Source organism: Lepisma saccharinum, chromosome 20 (assembly GCF_977018435.1).
Source record: "Lepisma saccharinum chromosome 20, izLepSacc3.1, whole genome shotgun sequence".
NCBI lineage: Eukaryota > Metazoa > Arthropoda > Insecta > Zygentoma > Lepismatidae > Lepisma > Lepisma saccharinum.
This window is the reverse complement of record NC_139248.1, coordinates 35,749,147-35,773,990: the sequence shown is the minus strand read 5'-3', so window position 1 is coordinate 35,773,990 and position 24,844 is coordinate 35,749,147. Positions and strand designations below refer to the sequence as shown.

General features: G+C 39.2%; 1 protein-coding gene across 1 annotated transcript in view; it reads left to right on the top strand.

The window, feature by feature from the left end:
• LOC146003421 (chitin synthase chs-2-like) overlaps positions 1 to 24,844 on the top strand; it is a 191,233-nt gene that overhangs the window by 138,658 nt on the left and 27,731 nt on the right. Inside the window, exons 12-15 of the mRNA XM_083141704.1 lie at positions 13,305 to 13,515; positions 18,724 to 18,924; positions 20,759 to 20,985; positions 22,278 to 22,445. Coding sequence (XP_082997830.1) covers positions 13,305 to 13,515; positions 18,724 to 18,924; positions 20,759 to 20,985; positions 22,278 to 22,445 — 807 coding nt within the window. The remainder of the gene's footprint in view (positions 1 to 13,304; positions 13,516 to 18,723; positions 18,925 to 20,758; positions 20,986 to 22,277; positions 22,446 to 24,844) is intronic.

Genomic DNA, 24,844 nt, shown 5'->3' with positions numbered 1-24,844 from the left:
TATATTGGAAGCGAACCATCCCTGTGGCAGTTACTGAGGGGGAGTAACAATAGAAAGTTGTTTGTGTCAGGTACTGGTCAGTGGCGGCAATTGGAGGGGCGAGGAGGGCAAATGCCCCCCCCCTCTCGTTTTCTCCACTTTTGCCCCCGCTCTATGCTAAATCTTATATACAAAGGGAAATATACTGTCTTTGCCCCCCGAGTTCTGGCACCTTGCTTCCCGGTTTTGGAACCCAATCGCCGCCACTGGTGCTGGTGTTAAGTTCAAGTAGATTCTGCGGTCATCCTGAGGAGCGGTAAGTATAGGTTCACTTTGCTGCTTGTACTGTTTCACTACCTTAGTGATTGTAGCGTTCGACATACGTATTGCATTGTTGTTGTCGTTATGCCTTTTCACGGTGTTAAAGGGAAAAAGCGAGTGTTACGGTATGGGGTTAGGTGACGAGTGAAAGACAACGCAATATCGGAGTTCGTCATCTTATCCCTGTTAAGAAAAGAAATTTAGACAACGAAATCTAAACAATAAAAGTTCCTAATAATTAAAATCGAACAGAAGGCATAAGAAAAAGGTAATGGCGTGTCTAGTACGTAAAGTAGAATAAATTGAAATAATTATTTCAATGCCTCGTCATCTTACCCAGCAGGTGGGGTAAGTTGACGAAAACGTAATATTTGCATATCCGTGTTGGTGAAATAAAAGTAGTTAAAAATCAACGTTTTCCTTAACGTCGCCAACTTGCCCCTCTTTTCCCTATATATATGCATATATGTGTGTGCGTGTGTATATATGTATATATATATATATATATATATATATATATATATATATATATATATGGGAGGGGGTGTAACAGCACCCTGACAAAGCGTGATGGTGAGAGTCCCGTTTCAGTGTCCCTCAGTATACTGTTCGAAGTGGAGTGGGAAGTAGCGGACGCTATGACCCAGCTAACATAATGCGAATGAAGCATCACCCTACAGCTATTTCAGTTCCAATTGAGTGCCTGGACGCTTCGTATTCTGTAGGTATGGGGGATTGGGAGGGGAGGGGGGGTTCTACACAGACTTCATCTCCTCCAAAGTATAACACTGTACTGGAGTTGAGTTGTTATCGAAAATGACCATAATAGAGACCTTATTTCTTTCTTTCATTTAGAGGGCAATGCATATTTTTTCCACCAAGGCAGGCCAAGTTCTTTTCTTTCATTAATATCTTTAAATATACATGATTCTGTAACCTCTATTGCCGTTGATCAACCGGAGATATTTCGTTAGTAATTAAGTCCACACATATATATCCGAGTGATACCCATTTCAAGTATAACGTACCTCTAGCACACTTAAATAACAGTGTTTCAAACCTATTACATGTTATGTAGAGGTGGGATTTTATGTGTGATGTTTCCACTTAATTTATAGTTTCATTATATTATTATACCATAAGAAAACTAAATTAATTCTAATTTAGCTCTAATTGTCTCATTTATTGCTTCTGTATTTTAAATCTCTGAAGTATCCTACTTGATATCTGAAACAAACATTAGTTTGAATAATCTATTTATGATAATGTTCATAGCCTTTACATTGTTCCATAATCATACAAAGTTAAAATGTTGCATGGTGTCACACCCGTTACGGGCAAGAAATATTTACAAAATAAAATATGTATAGTAATATTTTTAATCATCTAAATGTCGAGTAAAGTTTCCTTTGTGGAAATAAAATAAAATTGTTTCAGTAAACCCGAATATTTCATAGAGTTTTTTGAAATACTGAGGAACACAGGCGCCGACTCTGGGGGGCGACAAGGCACTTTCTGCCACACAACCCCAAATTCACGTAGAATGGCACATTTTATGTATATTTATATATAGTATTGTTTATGGCGATCATGATCCCCCCCTCCTTTCCAAAAAAATATCTTATGTTGGCGCCTCTGCCGATGATGGTCATGAAGTTACACCCGTCACAATTACAAAAAATGTATTTTCTGTAGCTGAAAATTGAGATGGGGGACGTATTCTGAAATTAAATAACTTTCATCAAGGAACATGAAATTACATGAATTGATAGAGTTACATATTTGAAAGTGCTAAGAAAATAATTAAAAATGAATGTATGTCTGAATGTCACATTCGTCACAATAGAATTGCCACTAGATGGGGCGCATAGTAAGTATATAAAATATATAACAATTGTTGTGGTAAGCAAGATTATATTTTCAGAATACGCCATAGAAAAGTTTACGATTTATTAGATGTATACGGTTGTGGTATTACTTCCTCTATCCAAACTTTTCTTCTCTAAATCCAGACTATGAACTCCATCCCATGATCAGTTTCTTTTAAAAATCTTAGAAACCAATTTTGTATTAATAGTTCTAAATTCGGCGAGCTCTTCACCGGAAATTTCTCCTATAATTGGTGTTTTGAATAAAAATAAAATTAACCTAGTTTTTCTCTTTCGCATAGAATAGCTGTCAGATGTAACAGAAGTAAACCACCAATGCGCCCAAAAAAACAAACACAAAACTCCGACAACTTCAAGTTTTCAAGCAATTTTAAATCTTTCATAAATCTCCTTTTCTTAATCTAAAATTAGCCCTTGATTTTCCTGTAACAAGGGAAATTTCCCTTCGTGTAGCAACACTGTCTCTGCCAAGAGCAGCACCGAAAGATGGAAAGAACAGCAGTTTTCTCCTGCCAACGCTGGAACTGATCCCGCAAGCTCTTTGTTTTTAAATAGCTACTTGCTTCGGTCTCCTCGTGCAAATCCTTTCGCCAGAAGAATGCGATGGAGACTGATCAGTGGCGTACATAAATCAGTCTTTAAGTTATTTAAATAATGTACAAAAATCTTATTTAGAAGCTTGTTACCCATATATGAAGGGTACAGGGGAAAAAAGATGAATGTCACAAAATCACAAAAATTGATATTTTGCCTCCTTGATATTAAAGGCAGTCCACACTAACGGTTAAAATGTCAAAACAGGCTAAAAGTGCTGCGAGACACATATTTAATGAAGGTTTAAAAAAACGTGTGCAGGGGAAAAACGATAGATGTCCTAGGCTTACAGGGCAAAAATGATGATTGTCCATCCATTGTGTAGGAATAGATCGTCGCGTACGATACGGACTCATTGCGCAATGTAATAACAACAGCCTTTACTTCACAGACGCATTGTCGTCTCAGTTCTGACATTGCCAGTTTGAATGCAGGTTTTGGTGGTTTCACAGTGTTCGCCATGAGTAACCCAGAAGTGGATGATAACTTTGGGAGAACAAAGAAGAGGCCCCATCTTGGAAGGGTGATTGATGTTAGAAAGAAAATGCTGTGTAGTTCTCATGAAACAGGAACAGACTGCAAGTGCTCTCGTTTGAAATTCTTTGTGCAATTTAATAGAATGGACAATTATAATGCACAAAACTGTTATCTAGGGGGTTTAATTACTGTTAACGATGTTTCACGAAGAAGGCCAAGACAAAATCAGGATGACGCCAATTTACATACACATTCATACAGTTACAAAGTCCGTGTACTTAGAGGTGGTGTAATGGCTGAGTTACCTGTTTGTTACAAGGCATTTTTGGTTTTATATGGTATCAGTGCAAGGTGTGCACAGACAATTCAGTCTAAACTAGCACTAACAGGTTCTGCTGGTAAAGATGAGCGTGCTAAGCATAAAACAAATTAAAACGGGAAACTCTGAATGCCATAAAATCCCTTAGAAGCAGGAGATCTCATTATAGCCTTCATGACAGTGAACGTGTTTATCTATCAGAAGAATTGAACATAAAAAAGCTCCATGCCATGTATAAGCAAAAAAAAAAACCAAAAAAACTACGAACCCTGTATCATATGAAACGTATCGTCATCTCTTCAACACAAAATTCAACATCGCATTTGGTTATCCAAGGACAGATACGTGCAGCACATGCGATGAATTCAAAGTCAATAAACAAACTCTTCAGAACAAACTGTCTAACTCATCAGTTCATGAAGAGAAACTTCAATTACACCCACAGTTGCAAGACCTCAACACTCAAGAGCTCCATTTGCCAAGGGCAGATTCTTTCTTCACAAGGAAACGCCAAGCACGTCTCTGAAGTCAGAAGATGACTTCACGTGAGGCAGTAGGTTTTGACTCTCAAAAGAATTTGAAGTTACCAAATATTAATACCAATAATATATATTATAAGAGACAGTTGTCATTTTTTCTATTTAATGTTCATGTTCTTTCCACTAAAAAGCATTTTATTTCATTTGTGTATTTCACAAAGCATTCATATTCTTTACTAAAGTATTTTACAATTCAAATGGACATTCATCTTTCTTTGCTTTTTCTTCTGTGCGAATAATGGACATTCATCATTTTTCACCTGCAAAATGTGCATTAAGAACGAATTTTGTCAAAAATGTGTTATTCGTGTTTACATTATTAGACACACTGTTATATCATTAGTTAAACAATATAATGCTTCAGATTATGTAAAACTTTCATACAGTGCTAAGCCATATTGTAGATGTAAGAGCGTTTCAAACATTAAAATTCATTTAACTCCATTCCAGTTTCTTGTGACATTCATCTTTTTTCCTAGCTAAATGAATAAAGATATGTGAAGAAAGTTGGTTTGCCAGCGGTATACTCGGTAACATGGAGAAAACACCGCCGAAATATCTCTGATAAAAGTGCCGAGATCACATTTTTAATCCCCATTGTTCAGGTTCCCTGAATAGTAAGTTTATTTACATGTGTAAATGGAAAACAGGAAAATTAGTCACACTCCTCCCTTTTTGGTCATACTCTTCTTTCGATAATTGCTGTGTGGCACCATTGTCTGGTGTCCTTCACGATGGACGCGTCACGCGTCAGGTTTCCGGGTCCGCTTACAGCACGTTCGAGTCTCCTGAGATTTCGGTCTGTGTATGGGACCGCTGGCCATCATCGTGAGGAAATTGGGAAGCTACGAATGAGTAGCGTAACCTGTTACTGAAACCTACAACAATGACCGGGGGGTTCGTCGTGCTGACCACACGTCACGCCGTAACTGCTTGGATGATCTCCCATCTCGGGTGAGTGAGTGAGTGAGTGAGTGAGTAGGATCAGGTGGGAGTGAGGCCGACAGTCGGTAGATAGGCCCGGACCCTCACAGGCTGTTGCGCCACTTATTATTATTGGTATTACCATTGTCTGGTACAGGCATGTTTTACGCAATATATCAAAGCGGAAACACCATAATGAAATGAAATTGTTTTTGCTAGCTTTTATTTCACTTAATGTTGGACCTACTGCACATAACGAATTAACAAATTCAGATAAAACAACTCCTATGATGCATAATCAAATGCTTTCTTCACAATCTCATGGATTATATTCAAAATTCACAGCATAAAGCTGTAAGAATGTTGAGATTACTACTCTGTTGATTCCCTTATTAACTTCGCTAATACGGAGTTACAGCTTCACCGAGATAAGAATGCCCCCGGCAAACTTGCGAACGAAAGTGCACAATCATTTGTTTTCCCCTCTTGCATCCACTTCCCTCATACTTCTGAGGCCTGCGACTACAGCTCCACAAGGACAATTATTGATCCCCAAGGAATATTCGTATGTTCAATTGTGCAATGCAGGTGGCTCTGCTAAAACACTAAGTATATTGTCAAACATGCAAGATACGTACTTTAATTTAAACTATTTCTTCGCTGATAGTGTCTCACTATTTTATAAGCTAGGCAATATTAAGCAATATATATATTATTGAATACATGTAATTCTATCTCCCAATCATAAATATAGATTTACTTTAAATGGTTTCAAATACCATGGCCTTTAGTCAAATTCAGAAAACCTTATTTGTCATTATTAAATGCTCACTTGAAATTCTAAGTTTTGACTAGTACGTGAGAAATGAAAGTCTTTACATGACACACTCTGATTGGCCCAAGCTGTAAAACAATTGACGGTACGGAAGACAAGGGTACATTTGCTGCACAAATTTTGTTACTTTTTAATAGAGAAAATAAACAAAAACAGTATTCTAATACATATTGCAACGTTCCTCCCGTGTGCTACACACTACACCAGGAAGCGATGAAAAAGTGTACCCATATACGCTAGCATGCAGCCAGCCGTTGACATGAACTCGAAGCATCCCAGGGCTTGCGAGGTTTAGTAAGGAAAGGTACACAATTCACCAGATCTGGGAACTAGGTCTTTCGCAGTCTTTTTCGAGCAGGCCTCATCTCCAGGAAGATATCAACTCGGGGCAAGCCCCTGCACCTATACCCTGTACCAGCTAACTGTAGACCAGGCGAACGAGAGCAAGTCTCTGAGCAAGTAGTAACGCGAGACGGCTCCACCAATGAACAGTGAGAGGAACGGGATTGCGTAATGGGCTACTGGAGTTACCCGCTTTCTCTGCTTCGATCTGTCAGCGTTGCAAACTTTTGAAAGCGACAATACCGTACGCACATGGCAAACGGACCGTACTTTTGTCTCCATGTCCGTATGCTTGGTTTAATAATTTCTTAGGGAAATATTAGGGAAAAACTGAAAGTGCAAATTTTGATAAGCCGTACATTTAGCATACGGACTAAGGTCTGGACCGTACGGTTGGCAACGCTGCGCTTTCACCACTCGTTTTCCCTCCTCCTCCTCTGCCGCTAGAGTCGTTAGAATGTAAAGATTTTACACATAAAAATCGAAGTTTCTTTGCAAGTTACATGCGTTAAACAGACAATCGGTAATATGTTCAACTCTGCCCCATGCATGGAGGACATTTGAACACACAATGGTATTTTTGATCAATGTCTTGTTTTTATTAATCTTGTTTTAAACCAAATGTTTAACATTATATTTCTGCTATTATTTTACATAATCTTTGCTTTCAAAATGCTGAAAAATTTGAAATGCAAATATCCCAATATCATATAATTTTCGTCGTAAATGAAGCTAAATAGGCTGTATTTCTTAAAGATGCCAGATCTTGAAGAGTGATGTGTTTTCCAGCATTCACTGTCATCCAGTCGTGCCATCTGACCAACATCTAGGGGTTGGAAGTAAATGTTACGAAAACTATACCATTCTCTTTTGCTAATAAAATAGCGTCAACAGCGCAATGAATATCATGACTATCCGTTAGTAAAATAGTTATTCACTTTGGTACATTCAGCATGTTCCTTAGCAAAAAGGTAAAAAAAAAAAAAAAGGTAAAGTGCTCCCCTGTGCTTAGCACCACGCCATGAAGGCGTATAGGGGGTGTGGGGGTAACGCCCCACACTTTCTTGATCCGGTCATGAGTGGGGGTGATGTGATTAGCATCACGCCCCTGACCGCCTTTACCCCCCAGGGTTTCCCCCAGGTACCCATGTTATTCGACGCTGGGTGGGGGTAAACAAAGCTCCTGTCATCCACAAAGTACGTGAACTGTTATCCACTTAAAATCGTGTGAAATGTTTTAGTTAATATTTTTATGCTGCATTTATTGAGAACTTCAAATGTGCCCCGACGCCGACAGGGTTGTGCAAATGTGTCCCGGCAGGGCTGTTCAAAACTGTCCCATAGAGCTATATGCTTGATGTGGAAAATATAATATATGCATACGTTTCACAATAATAGTGCACAAACCAATGTATAAGCAATAATATTCCATAAACAAACTCATCTCTTGACATTCTATATGTTTTTTTTTCTTGCAACTTTTGACGAAAAGAATTACTTTTCGCGTAGTTAGACACATAATGTTCTCACATTGACTATTTACGAATTATTGAATGGTCTGACTACTCGTCGACAGGGCAGCTACAGTTCTGTCATATTCTACCACTGCTGTCAACTTCACACAATTTCTTCATTTTGCCTGGAAATTAACGGTCAAATGTGCCCCAGTCTTCCCTAATTACCAACAATTTCTGCATTAGTTTCAGTGCGATTTCGTGTAAACATTCAAGTGTTGAATTTGGATTGCTTTCTAACATAACCAGTTTAATCCTAAGACATCAACGAAAGGTTGAATGAAGATCCTAAATCTTGCTGTTTCAGAGATCCAGGACAGAGACCGCTTAAGGACCAGAGCCCTCCCCCTCCCCCCCTTGAGTAGCACCAAAACCGTATTTCTGATTACATAAGCATGGCTCTTTGTTTATTTAAAGTTAGATTTGTGTGCACAAGCATTAATTGCTGCATAACATAATAAGCAGGTGTAAGCAGATAAAAAATCATGTAGCAATTTAAGCTAAAATTCCGATGTCATTATGTAGGTATTATACATACCTTCAGTAAGCACGTTCTTTAATAGTAACAAAGTATTTTTAAAATAAGGCTATTATTTTTCGTCATTAAACCGCAAATATGTAATATAGTCATTTTTGTTTTGGAGACGGGTCGAAAGTATGGGGACCAGGGTAAAATGTTTGGGGGACAAATAAGGTGCGCCAAAAATTTACCTGGTTCGGGTGAAAACATTTTTTCGAGCCGCCCCTAATCTAGGATGTCATAAATTAGGCCTACAATGGTCATTGTAGTTTTACAGTCCGAACCATATGTCTAACCAATTTCACTTTCACAAGTTCAGCTACTTTTGACCAGAAAATGTTATGATATAAACAGAAAATCTCTATTTGTCATTGTTTCGAAGAAACGAAGTGCAGTTTATCAACGTATGTATAAAAGTAAAAGTTGTTTTCATTTCGTTTATTCTACGTTGCATTCTGTCAATTTTGGGTAGGTAATCGCAACAATGGGGATGGATTGTGATCGTATTGAAAGGGACGAGCCCGGCGCCAGAGCCTCGTTAGGCTGCTGGATCCGTTTCAGCAAGTACAACGTGGATTAGAGGTTGACATTTGAGTTCCTTCAGAGAAGAACCATGGTTGACGGAGATTTTAGCCCAAAGTTATAAGGGACACGCGACACGTGTCGCTTCGGTGTGAAATCTTGCTTGAACCAAAGAACAGAAAAAGGGGGACAACCCTGAAGCATATCGCCCACTAGAACGCGGGGAAGCGCGGCAAAAGAACTTCTGTTGCACTTTTTGACTCTCTCTGGTTATATGGTGCAACACCGACTCGTCTACTTCGTTGATTTGGTGTCAAGTAGTGTATTTTGTGTCTTCGCCGTTTGTAGTGTGTGGTGTAAGATCACATGGTGCGTGCTAACTCATCAAATGAACGTTTAAAGCAGCAGAAAAGCATTTGTTGAAGCTTCTGATCTTGAACACCGCTTTACGTCTACTTGGTTGTACATTTCCTTGCGCCAGCCTGACACCGGTATACACCTGCAGTACACCCAGTGTCAAAAAGTGAAGCGAACTAGACGGGCTATTGAAATCAAATGGTGTAACAACGCCCACTACAGAGAAACACGCGGAATTTTCTTGCCAGAAGTCTGTATGTTTCTAGGGCGGAAATTTTCCGTTGGTTGCACCTCCACATGCCCTCTCGTGTAATTCCGCATCTCTTCGCTTAGCTTCGGCAAGCGTTATGCTCGGTGCATGGGCGGACTACCAGTGATGTGCCTCTATGCGTAAACATCGATAGCCTACATTCTACGTGTAGACTATTTTATAACGTAATCTATGTAAACAACATGGCAGAAGGCGCTTGCTTAACCAAGGGTGCTATAGCAGTATAAAAATTATACAACGTACCGATTATTGAAGTGTGAAAAGTAACTTGTGTACTGTTCGTTACAATTACGAACAATTTATGGATGAGGAAAAACACAACATGGAACATATTATAGTGTTTCGTTGTGAAAACCTTAATTTTGCCTCACGACTGTCAACTGTTGTTTGATTGTAATTTAGCTTTTCGCGACAGTTGACGATAGAGATTGAAAATAATTTTTGTTGTTGTAAATAAGATTCTTGTCAGCTCGATGGGAACAAATATGATTGTAAATTCCACATCCCTTTCACAAGAGCCTTGAAAATTAATTTTTAGTGTAGTTTATATTTTCTACGTAGTCTATATAAACTACAGCCAATGTAATCTACGTGTAAATTTCATGTAGACAACGCATGTAAAGGTAAACTTATAGTCTACGGCACACCACTGCGAACTACCCTCGGAAAGGCACATGGAATTTTCCACTCAGAGATTCGGAGTGGCGCGTTTTCTGCGTCTCGGTGGGCTTGAAGCTAAAAGCTCCTCCTGCCATCTTCCGAGAATGATTTTCGTGATGACGTTCTTTGCAGTGATGGTTTGAATATTTTCAGTTTTATCTTAGTACCTAACTTGACCGCATGCACTGACTTTCTGGAAATTCAAATGAATATTCACATCGCTGTAAGTTATACCATAAGAATTTCTGCAGTTGCTATACCATACATACTTCGTAGTTGGTCAACTCAATCCATCTTCCCCACTCACCTCACAGGTGCTTCTGTAGCAATCTAAGGTGTACAATCAGACAAGTCTTCGTCAGAAATTTTGGAGCAACACTCAAGTAATGTGCTGATCTAATTGTACACACTTTCACGTGACAAATACTAGGAGTATAGAAGGCAACATATAGTTGGGAATGTCCGTTGCAGAAAGTCCAATTTCTCACAAAAAGGCACGCCGACCTCCATGGTATGTTCTTTATATAGTATGTACCAGTCTTATCCGTACAGAGGTAGTTGGAAAGTGAAATGATAAAGTACACCGCTAGAGAACAAAAAAGAAAAAAAATGCTCAAATGATGTTCACATCAATGGTATTATCTTCATCCGCCTTCCTCCACACTCTGTGGACACCATCTGATCCGAAAAGGTTTATTTTGGTTTCATCGGAGCATATGATACTGTTCTAGAACTCCTGGTGTTTATGCACAGGTTTTCTTGCATGATATCCCTCTCTGTACAGTGTACGATGAACGGTAAAATTGCTCAGTTTTTCCTGTAGCATTTTCCACCCGTTACCTCAATTTCGGAACACTTAATTTTTTGATTAGCCTTAACATTTCTCACCCTGAAACATTCCTCTCTTTCAGTTAGTCTTTTCTCCTTACTTCTTCTTGCCAGATGCTTTGTTGAACCCTCATATTTGAATTTATTTATTATATACCGAACAGTAGAATGAGATTTGTTCACTAACAGAATGTCCTTTAAGAGCAAGAATCACTATCACACCTTTTAGGTCGGAGCCGAGCTCCTTCGCTTCCCCATTACGGACTGCCCACACTGACCGGGTGGTTGCACGTGCACTGGTAATAATGACTGAGTGGCTACCAGTGGCGTGGCGTGATCTTTTGAAAAGTGTTACCGGCTATCAGTACGACAATTATGCCTCCTAGTCGTTAGTGGTAGTGGTAGACCCTTGTCAATTCTTCATCTGTCTCTGTTCCTTTCCAATGAGCTGCGAAGGGGAAGAAAAAGAACCACACTTTTCTCGGGTCAGTTTGACGTTTGAGTGGTGAGCACTGAGCAGACGACAGTACTCCGCTTCTTTGTGGAATTGAAGCCCTGCTGTACGTACTACTGTTGCCAACTTAGTATTTTGGAGCAAGGTTTGTCCAAATCACGAATCACACCAAGGAACTATATTTTCGTCAATTACCTAACTGGTCTCAGTTGTAGTTCAATCCAGCCTTGGCTCTGCAGTCTACCTCTAGTTGCTTCACAGAAATGGTATTCCTATTTTAATAGGGATTTAGCTCTTTTCTGCCAATCCGATGTAACAACACTGGCTGCTCCGGTAGGTCTGAACGGCAACAGGGCCCTTTAAGAGGCATATGAATAACCCCATAGCAAACTATGCCCCAAAGTCCTTCCCCGCTCTTTCCGTGCATTGGCGCCCTTTTGTCCCTTGTTGACTCTTCAGGGTAGCGGAACGGCCTCCCTCTTCGCTTCTGTCGGCTGCAGAAAAAATGTCCTAGGCAATATTTACTCGACGGCAACGGTGTTCATTAACGTATTTAACAATGTTGTCATTTTATTGAAACAACTTTTTAATTCTTTACATTTTGCTGTTACCTGCGGTAACACCGGCTACATGGTGGCTACACAGATGTGCAACTGAGGCTGTGCCTACAAAAACGCAGTGTGCTGCACACAAGTACGTGGCATGGTCACTACATAACTCATGTGCACGAATAAGAAAGGTACATTGTTTTTGCCATTCTAACGATTTATAATACTCTCTATCCAATACAATTACCGTACAGGTGTTCAGAGGTTCTCTTCCTGTGGAACACATGCAGTGGACGTTACAGAAGTGACGTTTAGTAGTTACACCAATCAGTATCTTGTGAACAGATATGACTATAGGCCATTCTCATTGGTCAGCAATAGGGTTGCCAAAAATGCCATTATGTACACGTCGATGATACCCCTGTTGTCGAGGTAACTTCGACACCCCCCTGAAAAACAATCTGTTGTTGAAGTTGACGCCTCATGGGGTGAACTTCGACAACAGAAAATCTTCTCCTCGTCGTCTGAAAGAACGCGGGGGTGGCCCACCACACTTCCGTGCTTCCCTCTGACCCTGTCCAGAAGCGTAATTCTTGGCATTCCTGCCTTCCTGGCGACTGCAGCTATCGACATCCCATCAGCAACAAGTTTGATCGCCTGCTCTATCTTCCTGGGGTCGTAGTGCTGGTAGGTACTACCTCCCACTACCTTCTTGTACTTCCTAGGCATGGTACCTTCTCCTTCACCTGCAAGACAAGATCTTATGACCATTTGAAGCGTGCCTTTGTTTCAAACGCAGCCGCGAATAGGATATCACACTACCCTGTCAAAGTTACCTCTGAAGTCGAAGTTACCCCCTTTTACTTTACTGTATCTCGCATCTTTTGTACAACTTACCTTTTCGAAGGTCCTCTCTGAATACTGGACACCTTTTGTTACGATATTACGTAAACTGATCACGTACATAGGGGTTTCATAAAATGTACAAAGCCTGTACGAACAAGTATGATGCATACTGTAAGTGTCCCGTCATCATCCCTTCAACATATCGTCCTCATCGTAGCGAAAAGTGGCAGAAAAGCGGCATAAAAAAACCTTACTCTCTCCAGAGACTCCCTGTAACAAGGTCATGCATCAGAGCAGAAAGGGAGTGAGAAGAGCGAAGCAGTACGTGCTGCTGCAAAGGCTAGCAACTGCAGTCGCTTTCGCCCTCCACGTAATCCCGTTCCCTCTCACGTGTTCGTTGGTGGAGCCGTCTCGCGTCACTGCTTGCGCAGAGACTTGTTTTCGTCTGCTCGCTCCAGAGATAGTAGGGAGAGAGTATAAATCAACGAATCAATCAAACCCACAAAAAATTAACACACACCAAACATATTTGTATTTCCCTTAAAATCTTTCCTTCCTCACACAGGTGATGTACATGTACTACTTGCTGGGGCACCGTCTCATGGAGCAGCCCATCTCCGTTGACCGGAAGGAAATTCTGGCCGAGAACACCTACATCCTCACGCTGGACGGAGACATCGACTTCCAGCCTGGGGCCGTGCAGCTGTTGGTAGATCTCATGAAGAAGAACAGGAGTCTGGGAGCTGCTTGCGGGAGAATTCATCCTGTTGGATCAGGTGAGCAGCTGAAATGGCTTTACATTAAAAATGTACTTTATTCGGATCGGAAACTTCAAAATTGCTGCAAAAAAACTCAATTTTTGTATTTAGCGGGAAGGGGCACGTACAAAGACATGGCTATGTATTACAAAGAGTCACTGTATCATTATTTCCCAATGAATAAAAGTGATCCAACAAGTTACAAGTAAAAATAGACTAAAAATGACTACATCTCCTGGATGCTGAAATGTGTACATGCCAGAAATATAAGTAGAATTCTGAACTTCTTGAGGTCCTCAAAGAATAACTTAGTAATTACATTGAATGGAGACAAAGCATAAGTATTACAAGAGTCATTGAACTTCTGGTCGTCCTCTTCCCCTCTTGCCTTCTGTTCTGGCCTCCAGCACCTGTCTAGACTTGCGATGCTCCTCCGTTCTTGTCAAACCAAACCATTTCAGTGCCTTTCTCTCTATTGTTTCCAATAGTGGTTTTTGCTGTAACTGGTCTCTAACCCTATTTCTTCTAGCCTTTCCTACTAATTTTCGTAGGTATCTCATCTTGTAAACAAGCAAGGGGTCCCTGATTCGATACCCGGTGGAGGCACATGGCACAGTGGTTAGGATTCCACTTTAAACTATAGGTACAGTCCCGATTAGCCTTTCTGTGCATAAATTGGACTTAAAACAACAATTCAATCAATCTGTTCCATACAGCAATGTGGAAATGTAGATTGTCTTTAAATCATCATCTTCCTTTGTTCACTTATTTCCTTTTTACCAATTAAAGTGTTGTTGAGTTGAGTTGGTTTGCCTTTTTAACCCTATTATTCACATCTGCATCCATTCTTCCATCTGACGTTATGACTGTTCCTAGGTATGTGTATCTGTTTACTTGTTGCAGCTGCTTCTCTTTCCACTGTATATTTAGGGGTGCAGTTTCTCTTTCTTTAGTCACCACCATCACTTTACTCTTATCCACGTTCATGCTCATTCCTTTGTCTTCTATTGTACTTGCTCATTCAATTATCGCCTTCTGTAACTCCGTTCTATTCCTCGCCACCAGGGCAATGTCGTCAGCCATGTGTATATCTCTAATTGTAATAATGCCTGCCCCCGTGGCAGAGTGGTTTGCACATCGCTCTACGACGCCAGAGTTCCGGGTTTGAATCCCGGCCTGGGCATGGATGTGTGTGAGTGTCCATTCATCAACTTCATCATGTCATCACTAATCCCTATCTTTGCAAATTAGCCAAAAGTGTCACAAGAAGCAAAGTAAAATAAATCAAATCAATCAATCTAATTGTAGTGTTATTCAAAGTAAAAGTTATACCAATATTAGAATTTGTAACTGTTATTTGAAACTGAAATTGTTCTAAGCGTAATACTCAACTCAGAGAGTGGGCCTCCCCACTGGTGGTAACGCCATCGTTTTGTAATCAAAGGGTCCAGGGTTCGATACCCGGTGAAGGCACATAGTGGTTCGGATCGCACTTTAAACTGTAGGCCCAGTCCTGAGTAGCCTTACTGTGCATAAAGTGAACTTAAAATATCAAATCAACCAAGCAACCAATCAACACAGAAGGTGTACAGAAAACGCAATTTAGATTTATTTATTTTCAATTATATTATTTCGTCTCTATTATGACTCTGAAAATAGGTATACTCGTATTACATAGATTTAATCCGAGGTCATTATCACATAGAAGTATAGTAGGGTGGAATTAGGATATGATCTGGAAGTAAATACTAAAGAAATGATCTTTGGAGGTGTTGTCCTTCTACTTCAGGGTAACTTATAGCCAGAATGCTAAAACCGTATGCATTGGGCAAATCTAGATATCTAAGGAACAATAATAGAGACTAAATAGGCTTTGCCACTAATATTATGAAGAACGCAGAGTTTGATCAAAAGCTTGTTTCTCATTCGTGAATTGTAGCAGTAGTTGGAATGTGTTCCATTTCAATGTATGAAGGGATAATAGAGTGTAAAGTCCTAATTGTAGAAGTACAGGGTGGCGCATAAGTCAGTTGACCCATGGAAGTAATGACGTAATAAGAAAATAATGATCGAAATAGTTCACAGATAGTGATATTTCGTGCTAACTGATAGGTTGGGGTTGCTTTGCAATTTCGCTTTGTGAGGAATGGTTTAGGAGATGATGTACAACTGAGAAACGTACCTTCATTGTGACTGTGTTGAGGAACTGAATTTTGCGCCACCTTGTATTAAAGTGAAAACATGTAGTGGAAACTTATGTACTGGCACGTTGTAACGCGAATGCTTTGAAATGTTTTAAGTCTAAGTGGAAATATAAATGTCTATGAGCATAGGCCTAACGTGCCGGGCGCAAGGGGTACACTATCCCTCCCCCCCAAATGTTCAGATTTATGAAAATTTACACGTCATGGTCCTTTTGTTAACCTCCTGAAACCTGAAAAAGTAAAGTAACAAAATTGTTATGATTTTAGAAATGTTACCGTTATTTCTCAAAATAGTCCTGGATGATATTTTTATGGACTTGAAAACTTTTTAATTCTCCTCCCCAAAGTTAGGTCCCAAGCTACACCTATGTCTATGAAAGTTACAAAAAGAAAGTTGCCTGAGAATATTGTGATATAAAAGATATGGAGGCACTAAAATATTACCTAGAGACGGTGTAAAAGATCCGTGCTTTACAGAAATCTAAAATAATTGGTTCAATATTGTCATCTCTTCCCAACATGGACGATAAGGTGTGGGAAAGAAGAACAAATTGAGGACATTAAAAACAGCGCATTCCGTAAGAATGTGCCGAACATTTAAAATAACATTAAACACACTGCAGAGTGGAGGGTCCAACTTTTACAGGTGAGAACTATGGGTGAGACGGCTATGTCCAATGAGAAGCCGACTTAGTATTATCCCTTCTCTGCTGGAGGGACGGTGTGAGAACGTCGTGCACCGATGATGGGATCGACAGTGTGGAGCTTGTTCCCTGTTACCCCATCCTGTCCAATGGCGCAGTGGTAGCGTCGTCGCCTTGTAATCCATGGGTCCCGGGTTCGATTCCCGGTGAAGGCACATAGTGGTTCGGATCCCACTTTAAACTGTCCAGTCCCGATTAGCCTTAATGTGCATAAAGTGGACGTAAAACACCAACTCATTCAATCAATCAAAACCAAGTACCGAGGATCTCGTCTACACGAACACAGAGTGGCCTTGTGGCACGAGGATGAAGACGGCACACAGTAAACCTTCACTCGTCAGAGACTGTGGTGAGATAGATGGATGGCATCCAGCGCAAGTGCTGGCACTAATGAATAAGTTGCCTTTGTAGAGGTGACGATGACCCAATACCTCCATAAACAAGTAGAGATTGGACCGTTACGAAATACAACGGGACACAGACGATCACCAGCACGATGAACAGCGTTGAGGATTCGAAGTTGAGAAGGACGAGAAGAGGAATGCGTAACACATCCACAATCTAATTCGACCTAATGAGAGAACAATGAGGTCATCACCCCACCTGTGTAACTTAACACGTAGAGATGGTTGACAATTCTTAGACAATTGATTGATTGATTGACTTGGTGATTTAAGTCCACTTTATGCACAGCAAAATCGGAACTGGACCTACAGTTTAAAGTGGGATCCGAACCATTACGTGTCTCCACCGGAACCCCTTGATTACAAGGTGAAGACTCTGCCACTGTGCTATAGGGGAGGTCCTAACTCTTGGACAAGATTACTTCAGTTGGCAGGGATGAGATTGCCAGGGAACGAAATACACTTCCTTGCATCATAATGGAGAAGTACTGACAACGATGAACTGTTTCGAATGGATTGACAAGTTCAAGAACGGTCGGACAGGTGTCAAACTCGAAGGAGCAGCAGAATGGCTATTCACATCCGCTACTCACATGAAACAGCTCCATAGCATAATCCTAACCAACGAGAAACTAACGATGAACTGGAAAACCATTTCTACATTAATCCTCTATATTGTGGTGCAAGCCTTCGGTAGATTTCGGTTCTTGATACACCTTCAGACCAGAAGAGAGATATTACTGATCACTGTTCTTCTTGGGTACAAATAGAGGGCGCGGAGGGTGTGGTTCTTGTAAAACAACAAGAAAAGAACAAATGGCTGTGAAAGTCAAATATACACTAATGTCGAATACACACTCCATTGACATATCCTCGCAGAAAGCAGCGTGGTCAACCCAAAGATAATTACAGCAAATTGCAGATACTTATTGACCGACCCTCGTATGTAGAATGATTTCCCCAAGCTTCCATCATTTGACATTTTGAATTTGAGTTTTCCTTACATTGACGAAAATTCATGTAAAAAGAAAATATTCTCTGTAGTATTTAATTCAGGTTTGGAGCAAAAGTTTCGCTAATTCCAGCAATTATTGACTGAACCTAGTATTAAATTATTTCCCTAAGCTTCCATCATTTGACATTTTGAATTTGAGTTTAAATAACATTGGGGAACATTCGTTTTAAAAAAACTTCTCTATAGTATTTAATTCCGGTTTGGAGCAAAATTTCGCTAATTCCAGCAATTATTGACTGACCCCCGTATAAATTGATTTGCCCAAGCTTCCATCTTTTAGCATTTTGGATTTGAGCTGTCCTAAGATTGTGGAACATTCCTGGCATATATCTTTTCTTTAGTATTTAAATCCGGGTTGTAGCATAATTTTAGCTAATTCCACCCTACTAGTAATCTACAGAAATCAACTTTATGGATAATATTTTGAATATATAAATAACATGTCCCAATATTCTTATAAAATTTGGACTAAAAACACCAGTTCATGGTATTCGAAATTATAGAGCAGTAACAGTAATGCATAATAATAGTAATCTAATAAATCGATATAATGTTATCACGAACTGAATGTATACGTGTTTTGTCCCGATTTAATGCTCTTTGACATTGGACTTTTTTCTATTGCTGTTCAGATTTCTATATCCTTCTTGTCCTTGTCAAACATGTTGTATTTTACTCATATGTTAATTTTATCTTTTACTTTGTGGCATTTGATTATGAGTGTATGTGTACTTTATGTGCTGTACTTTAGAATTTTTCTGTATCAACGCAATAAATACTGTTTGAAATATATAAATAAAATAAAATAAATAATTATGTATTGACTCGTGACAATGTATTGCTTCCATGCTCGTAGACAATTTTTAATGAACCACATTAACTGTTTTGATTTTCAACAGGTCCAATGGTGTGGTACCAGAAATTTGAGTACGCCATCAGTCACTGGTTACAGAAAGCAACGGAGCATATGATTGGCTGTGTCCTCTGCAGCCCTGGATGCTTCTCCTTGTTCCGTGGAAAAGCTCTGATGGATGACAACGTGATGAGACGCTACACGACAAAATCGCTCCATGCCAGACACTACGTACAGTACGATCAAGGTGATTGACAGCAGTATAGTCATTGTACATACCTAGCAAAAGATAATTCCATTTTAGACAATAAGGGAAAATTAATTTGAAATTTCAATCCATTTTCTCGATTTCTACAAGAGGGAAATGGATCACAATTTCTTATTGTAACAACATCATAGTAAGATTTGTTAAATATGATGACTAGGGCAAGGATTTTGATGAACTTAAAAGTACCAAAAAAATTACCTTTAAAATTGCATTTATGACCTAATACATGCAAGAAAATGCTCTATAAACTTAGAAAAATTACCTAAAAATTCTGAAAGATTTGCAGAACAAATTTATAAACTAGAAAGAGAAATTTAAATTACAAATTAACGTTACAGTATCTATCACATGTTCATTTGGTATGGTAGTACAAGTAAGAAAGTTCACTTTTTGTCATCTTTTACACTTTAAGTACTAAGTTGCAGTACACAACGAAAATCATATGCAAATTTTCAAAATAGAATGATTGTCGGTTCTTGGACAAGAGAGCCTTGTACATGGAAAAACTTCTCTCGAGTTCCACCGACAGAAGAGGAGCGTACTTGAAATGAACAACATCACTTGCTTTTAAGTCACTTTCAATTCCATAGAGTGCAAATTGCTTCCCTGACAAAATGTCCGATGCAGAGAACAAAACTTTGTACCCATTCTTTTTTTTTAAACAATAATCGGTCTGGCTACAATGTACTGATAGAGAGGGAAATCACATTGTTTGAGCTGAATTGTTACACAACAGCTTGTATCAACAATACTGCACAGAATTTATTTGTTTCTTCAAACACAGTTGTTCAGAACTGCGCTGAAGGCAATGAGACAAGAGTCGGGAACCTCTCTCCTTCAAAGGGTTACATTTGCTTTCACCAAAATGCTGGAAAATGCATAAGATGCATAAAATAACAAACTGTTTAAAAAGTTTAGTAAATGACATTTACTCCAAAAAGGGTAAAAAAATGCCCTAACAAAGGCATCAAATTATTTCACTTACGTGTAAAACACGTTCCTATCTACTTATGCAATATTTCTGCCTTACCAAAAAATATATACATTTGTATCAAAATCTAGTGATGACAAAGTATCGTTTTGAATATCATGTTTGATTTTTCATATTTATTGTGGAAAACAATAACATAAATAGAGAAAGGAAAGAAATGTCGAAGAGAATAAATGGAGCACTATAACGTGCAATGTGAGGGGGAAAATTAGGCCTTTGATTTTTAATTTGATTTTTGTTATTAACTTTACTTTTCTGCCACTTTTGGCTAATCGCGAAGATGAGGATGAAATGATATGGTGAAATTGATGAAGGGACACTCACAAAGAGGACCCATGTCCATTCCGGGATTCGAACCCAGAACCCCTGTCGTCGTAGCGCGCTATGCTAACTACTCCGCCACTGAGGTTGGCACTATTATTTTGAATCATCCACATTTGGCTGCGTGGATTTCTGTTTGTTTTTAGCCTAGTCTGTTGCATTTTTGTTTCTTTGAGGCTTTTTAAATCTACTTTTTGTGCTGAAAGGTTAATCGCGACTGGATCTACAGAGTGATCGAACCCGGGACCCCTTGATTACAAAGCGACGACATTAGAACTACGCCATTAATGTTGCCTAGTGTATTTAGTAACAGAATTTGTAAACTATGAAAATTGTGGCAGATTTAAATCATGCTTGTTGGGCTAATTTTCAGTTTGGTCAAGGCAGGACTTTATTTTTACATGCCCTTTGTGCATTGCACTTAAATAAGTGTATCCATGTTTCTCAACAATGATTTCCAGCCAGTTGTCTTCAAGATTTCAATGAATTTCTCCTCTACAGGCGAGGACAGATGGCTGTGCACCCTCCTGTTGCAGAGAGGGTATAGAGTGGAGTACTCCGCTGCTTCCGACGCCTACACACATTGTCCCGAGGGCTTCAATGAGTTCTTCAACCAACGTCGGCGCTGGATTCCTTCGACAATGGCTAACATCATCGACCTCCTCGTGGACTACAAGAGAACCATTAAGATTAACGACAACATATCATCCATTTACATAGCTTATCAGGTAATTTGTATCCCTCTTACTTGTTTATTATCATATTATCATTATCACTGTTGATTGAACTCTGAGACATTGGTTTGTGTACTCTATCCAGGGAGTCTCTGGAGCAAGCGAACGAAAGTAAGTCTGCGCAAGTTGTGACTCGAAGGGCTCGACCAATTAACGCATTAGAGGGGAAATGAGTGCATAAAGAGAAAAATTCGGATGCAGCTAGCAACAGTTAAGAGCAACGCGTACTGCTTCGCTCCTCCCACTCGCTTTCTCCCCTTCTCTACCGTTATGCGCGGCCTTGCTCCACATATTCCCGGGACGTAGTGAAGAAACTGATTGTTTCATAAAATTTATCAACAAGTGTCCATTCTGTACCAAGTCTTAGTCGCAATTGCAGAAGGAAGTTGGTGAAAATAATATACAAAGTATTTGAAATACAATTTCAGTAAGTAAGCGTGTTTTTGGACAGTTTGTAGCTGCACAAACTCCGAATAATTTCTTAAACACCTTCTGAATATTAAATAGCAACACTAGTAAGTATCTTGGGTATGAACATAATGTGTAATATTTGTTGAAAATATTGATAGGTGTAAATCATAGGTTGACATTCTCGTATATTGTGGAAACATACTTTGGGTCTACTTCTCTCATCTTTGCGACACTTTCAGCTCTTAGGGAATCTAATCGTAGATAAAATTGCGTATTCCGCACTTCAGTGGATTGTGGTCTCCCTACATTCTAAGAATATATTTGACTATTTCTTGCACATGCAGATTACACGTAATTTCAACATTTATAAAATATACTTTGCAATATATTTCTCTAATTCATAGTATTTTTACCTTAATGGATTACCACACTGAAGTGTAATTCATATTCATCTTAGTAGATTGCCAAACTCAAGTAAATATTAAAAGTTAGGTATTAAAATGTAGCACTATTTCCAGTACTTAAAACTGCACAATGGAAAGTAATATAGTGTATCAAGAAATGTAAATTACAATTTGTGATTATGCTGTTATGTCGGAATGATCAACTACTGATGAATATGCTTGCTACCTGTACTTCACCTTTCAGTATTATAATTGTTCAAAATAATTAAATGTTTTCTGTCGATTAACATTAAAGTAATCTCTGCCACCTAACCTTAGGACAATCCCAAACATCAATATCGTTTACACTGAACAGATAGATTTGACACAAATTACATTTTACATGTGCTGCATATACAAGACTTGAAAGAAAGCTTTGAATCTTACTAAATATGATGTTTCTATTGTTTGCATATATCATTCACTTTCCAGTTGATGTTGCTGATTGGAACAATTCTTGGGCCTGGAACCATATTTCTCATGTTGGTGGGAGATTTTGTGGCTGCATTCAAGATTGATAACTGGACCAGCTTTACGTACAACTTGGTACCTATTTTCGTTTTCGGGATCGTCTGCTTCACCTGCAAATCAGAAATTCAGGTATGATAATTTAATTTCATCTCCTAATGTCGATAAATATCATGCTTCACCTAGAAATAATATTTTTGAGTTTTCTTAACCAAAAATAAGTTTAATGTTCTCGGTTTATAATTTCATTATTTCAATATGCATATTAAACTGTGTTTTGCGCATTATTTCGTTACATCTGGTAGTACACTATGTGGAAGAAAGTCATTGGACACCCGGTTTCAACTCTGAAACGAACTCCTCATGGAAAGGAGACTACAGACGGGTATATATAGGGCAGCAGGAGGCTTCTCAGATCATTCGCTGATAAAATGACGGACAGGAAAGAGCTCAGCATGTTTGAAAGAGGGATCATAGTAGGCTGCTCCATAGGAGGCATGAGTATACGTAGCATAGCTGATGCCCGACAGGTCCCTAAATCAACTGTAGCGTTTGTAATGAAGAAGTGGAAGGAAAAGGGACACTGCAGCAATAGACAACGAAGTGGAAGACCCACGAAATTGGACGACCAGGACAGGAAAGTGCTGAAGAGGGAGATTCGAAAAAACAGGACCCGTCCGATGCATTCGATTGCAGAAGAGTTTCAAAGTGCGACCAATTGACTGTTTCGACCAAGACACTTCGCAAGGAGACCCATGCGCTCGATTATCATGGTCGAGACGCTGTCCACGAACCCCTGATAACAAAAAACAATAAACGGCGGAGACTACGCTGGTGTAAAGAGCGGAGAAACTGGACGGTGGAGCAATGGTGGAAGGTCCTATGGAGCGATGAATCACGCTTCACACTGTTTCGATCAGATGGGAGAGTGTGGGTATGGCGATTATCCAGAGAACGTATGTTACCCGAGTGTGTAGTGCCCACAGTGAAATATGGTGGTGGCGGCATCATGTTCTGGGGTTGTTTTAGCTGGCATGGCATGGGTCTACTGGTACCGGTGTATGGCCACATGACGTCTGCATCCTACCGAGATATTCTCAACACCTCCACGCTTCCCACGTTGTGGCGTTTCTATGGAAACTAAGAATGTGTGTTCCAGGATGATAATGCCACTTGTCATGTTTCCAGAGCTACCATGGAGTGGTATGCAGAAAATAATGTCACCCGACTGGATTGGCCTGCTCAGAGCCCTGACCTCAACCCTATCCAACATTTATTGGATGAACTGGAGTGCCGATTGAGGTCGAGATATCCTCGCCTTTCTACACTTCCAGGGTTGGTGACTGTACTGCAGGAGGAATGGCGGAATATCTCACTCGGTGTACTACACGACCTTGTGGCCAGTTTACCACGACGAGTGGCTGCTGTTATCACTTCCAAAGGCGAACCTACCTTCTATTGATTGCAAAAAAACTGATGGACTCCGCTGACATGTGGTGTCCAATGACTTTCTTCCACATAGTGTATATTTATCTTGAGATAACGAGGTCAGCTATCGACAATTTTTATTTAATTTTAGGTATATTATTTTTTAGCTTGTTTAAATAAAATAATATATTAACCCTCAAATATGTTGCATTTTGCACTTTTAGAAAATAATGCATATTCAGCTTCAGTTTTTCAGCCGGTTTTAAGTTAGGTGAAGACTGTGTGATAACTACCGAGAAATAATTAATATTGTTCTACTACAGGGTGCGAAATCTTGGGGGGTTCCCCTCCATCAACAATCTTGACCTCAAAAATCCCCCCACCAAACATTTCCTGGGGGGAGTTTTTGTTATAACAAACAAAAGATAAGCAATTACTTTTAATTTCCAATATGCTTTACTAAGAATAATATCGAAAACACACACAAATTAGTTGAGTTGGGAGTGTTGAATGCTTTCTCTCTCTCAAGAGATCATTAACAAATCTACATCAATACGCACAATAAAAGTAAAACAAAAATGCAAGACAATAATAAGTTGAAATTTATTGATTTATATTAACGTAAAGCAAAAACTAAATAAAAACTTATACATAATAAACCACTTCAACTTTTTCATAATTTACTAACATCTTTAACTAGTTAATAAAGGAATTAATTTGCTACTTCATAATATCTGTTATATATAAAATTAACAAATTAATTTTTACATGTAATTAATAATAATAATGTATTTTTAATTTAGTAATTCATTTCTACTTTTAATAACATTATAAATAGCTGGTTGATTTGGTGTTTTAAATCCACTTTATGCACAGTAAGGATAATTGGGACTGGACCTACAGTTTAAAGTGGGATCCGAACCACTATGAGCCTCCACCGGGTATCGAACCCAGGACCCCATGATAACAAGGCAATGACGCTATCACTGCGCCATCGTGGAGGCCCTTTATAAATATCTATATCGTATAATATATATTAATATATATATATATATATGTGTGTGTATATATACACACACACACACACAAACACTATATGGGAG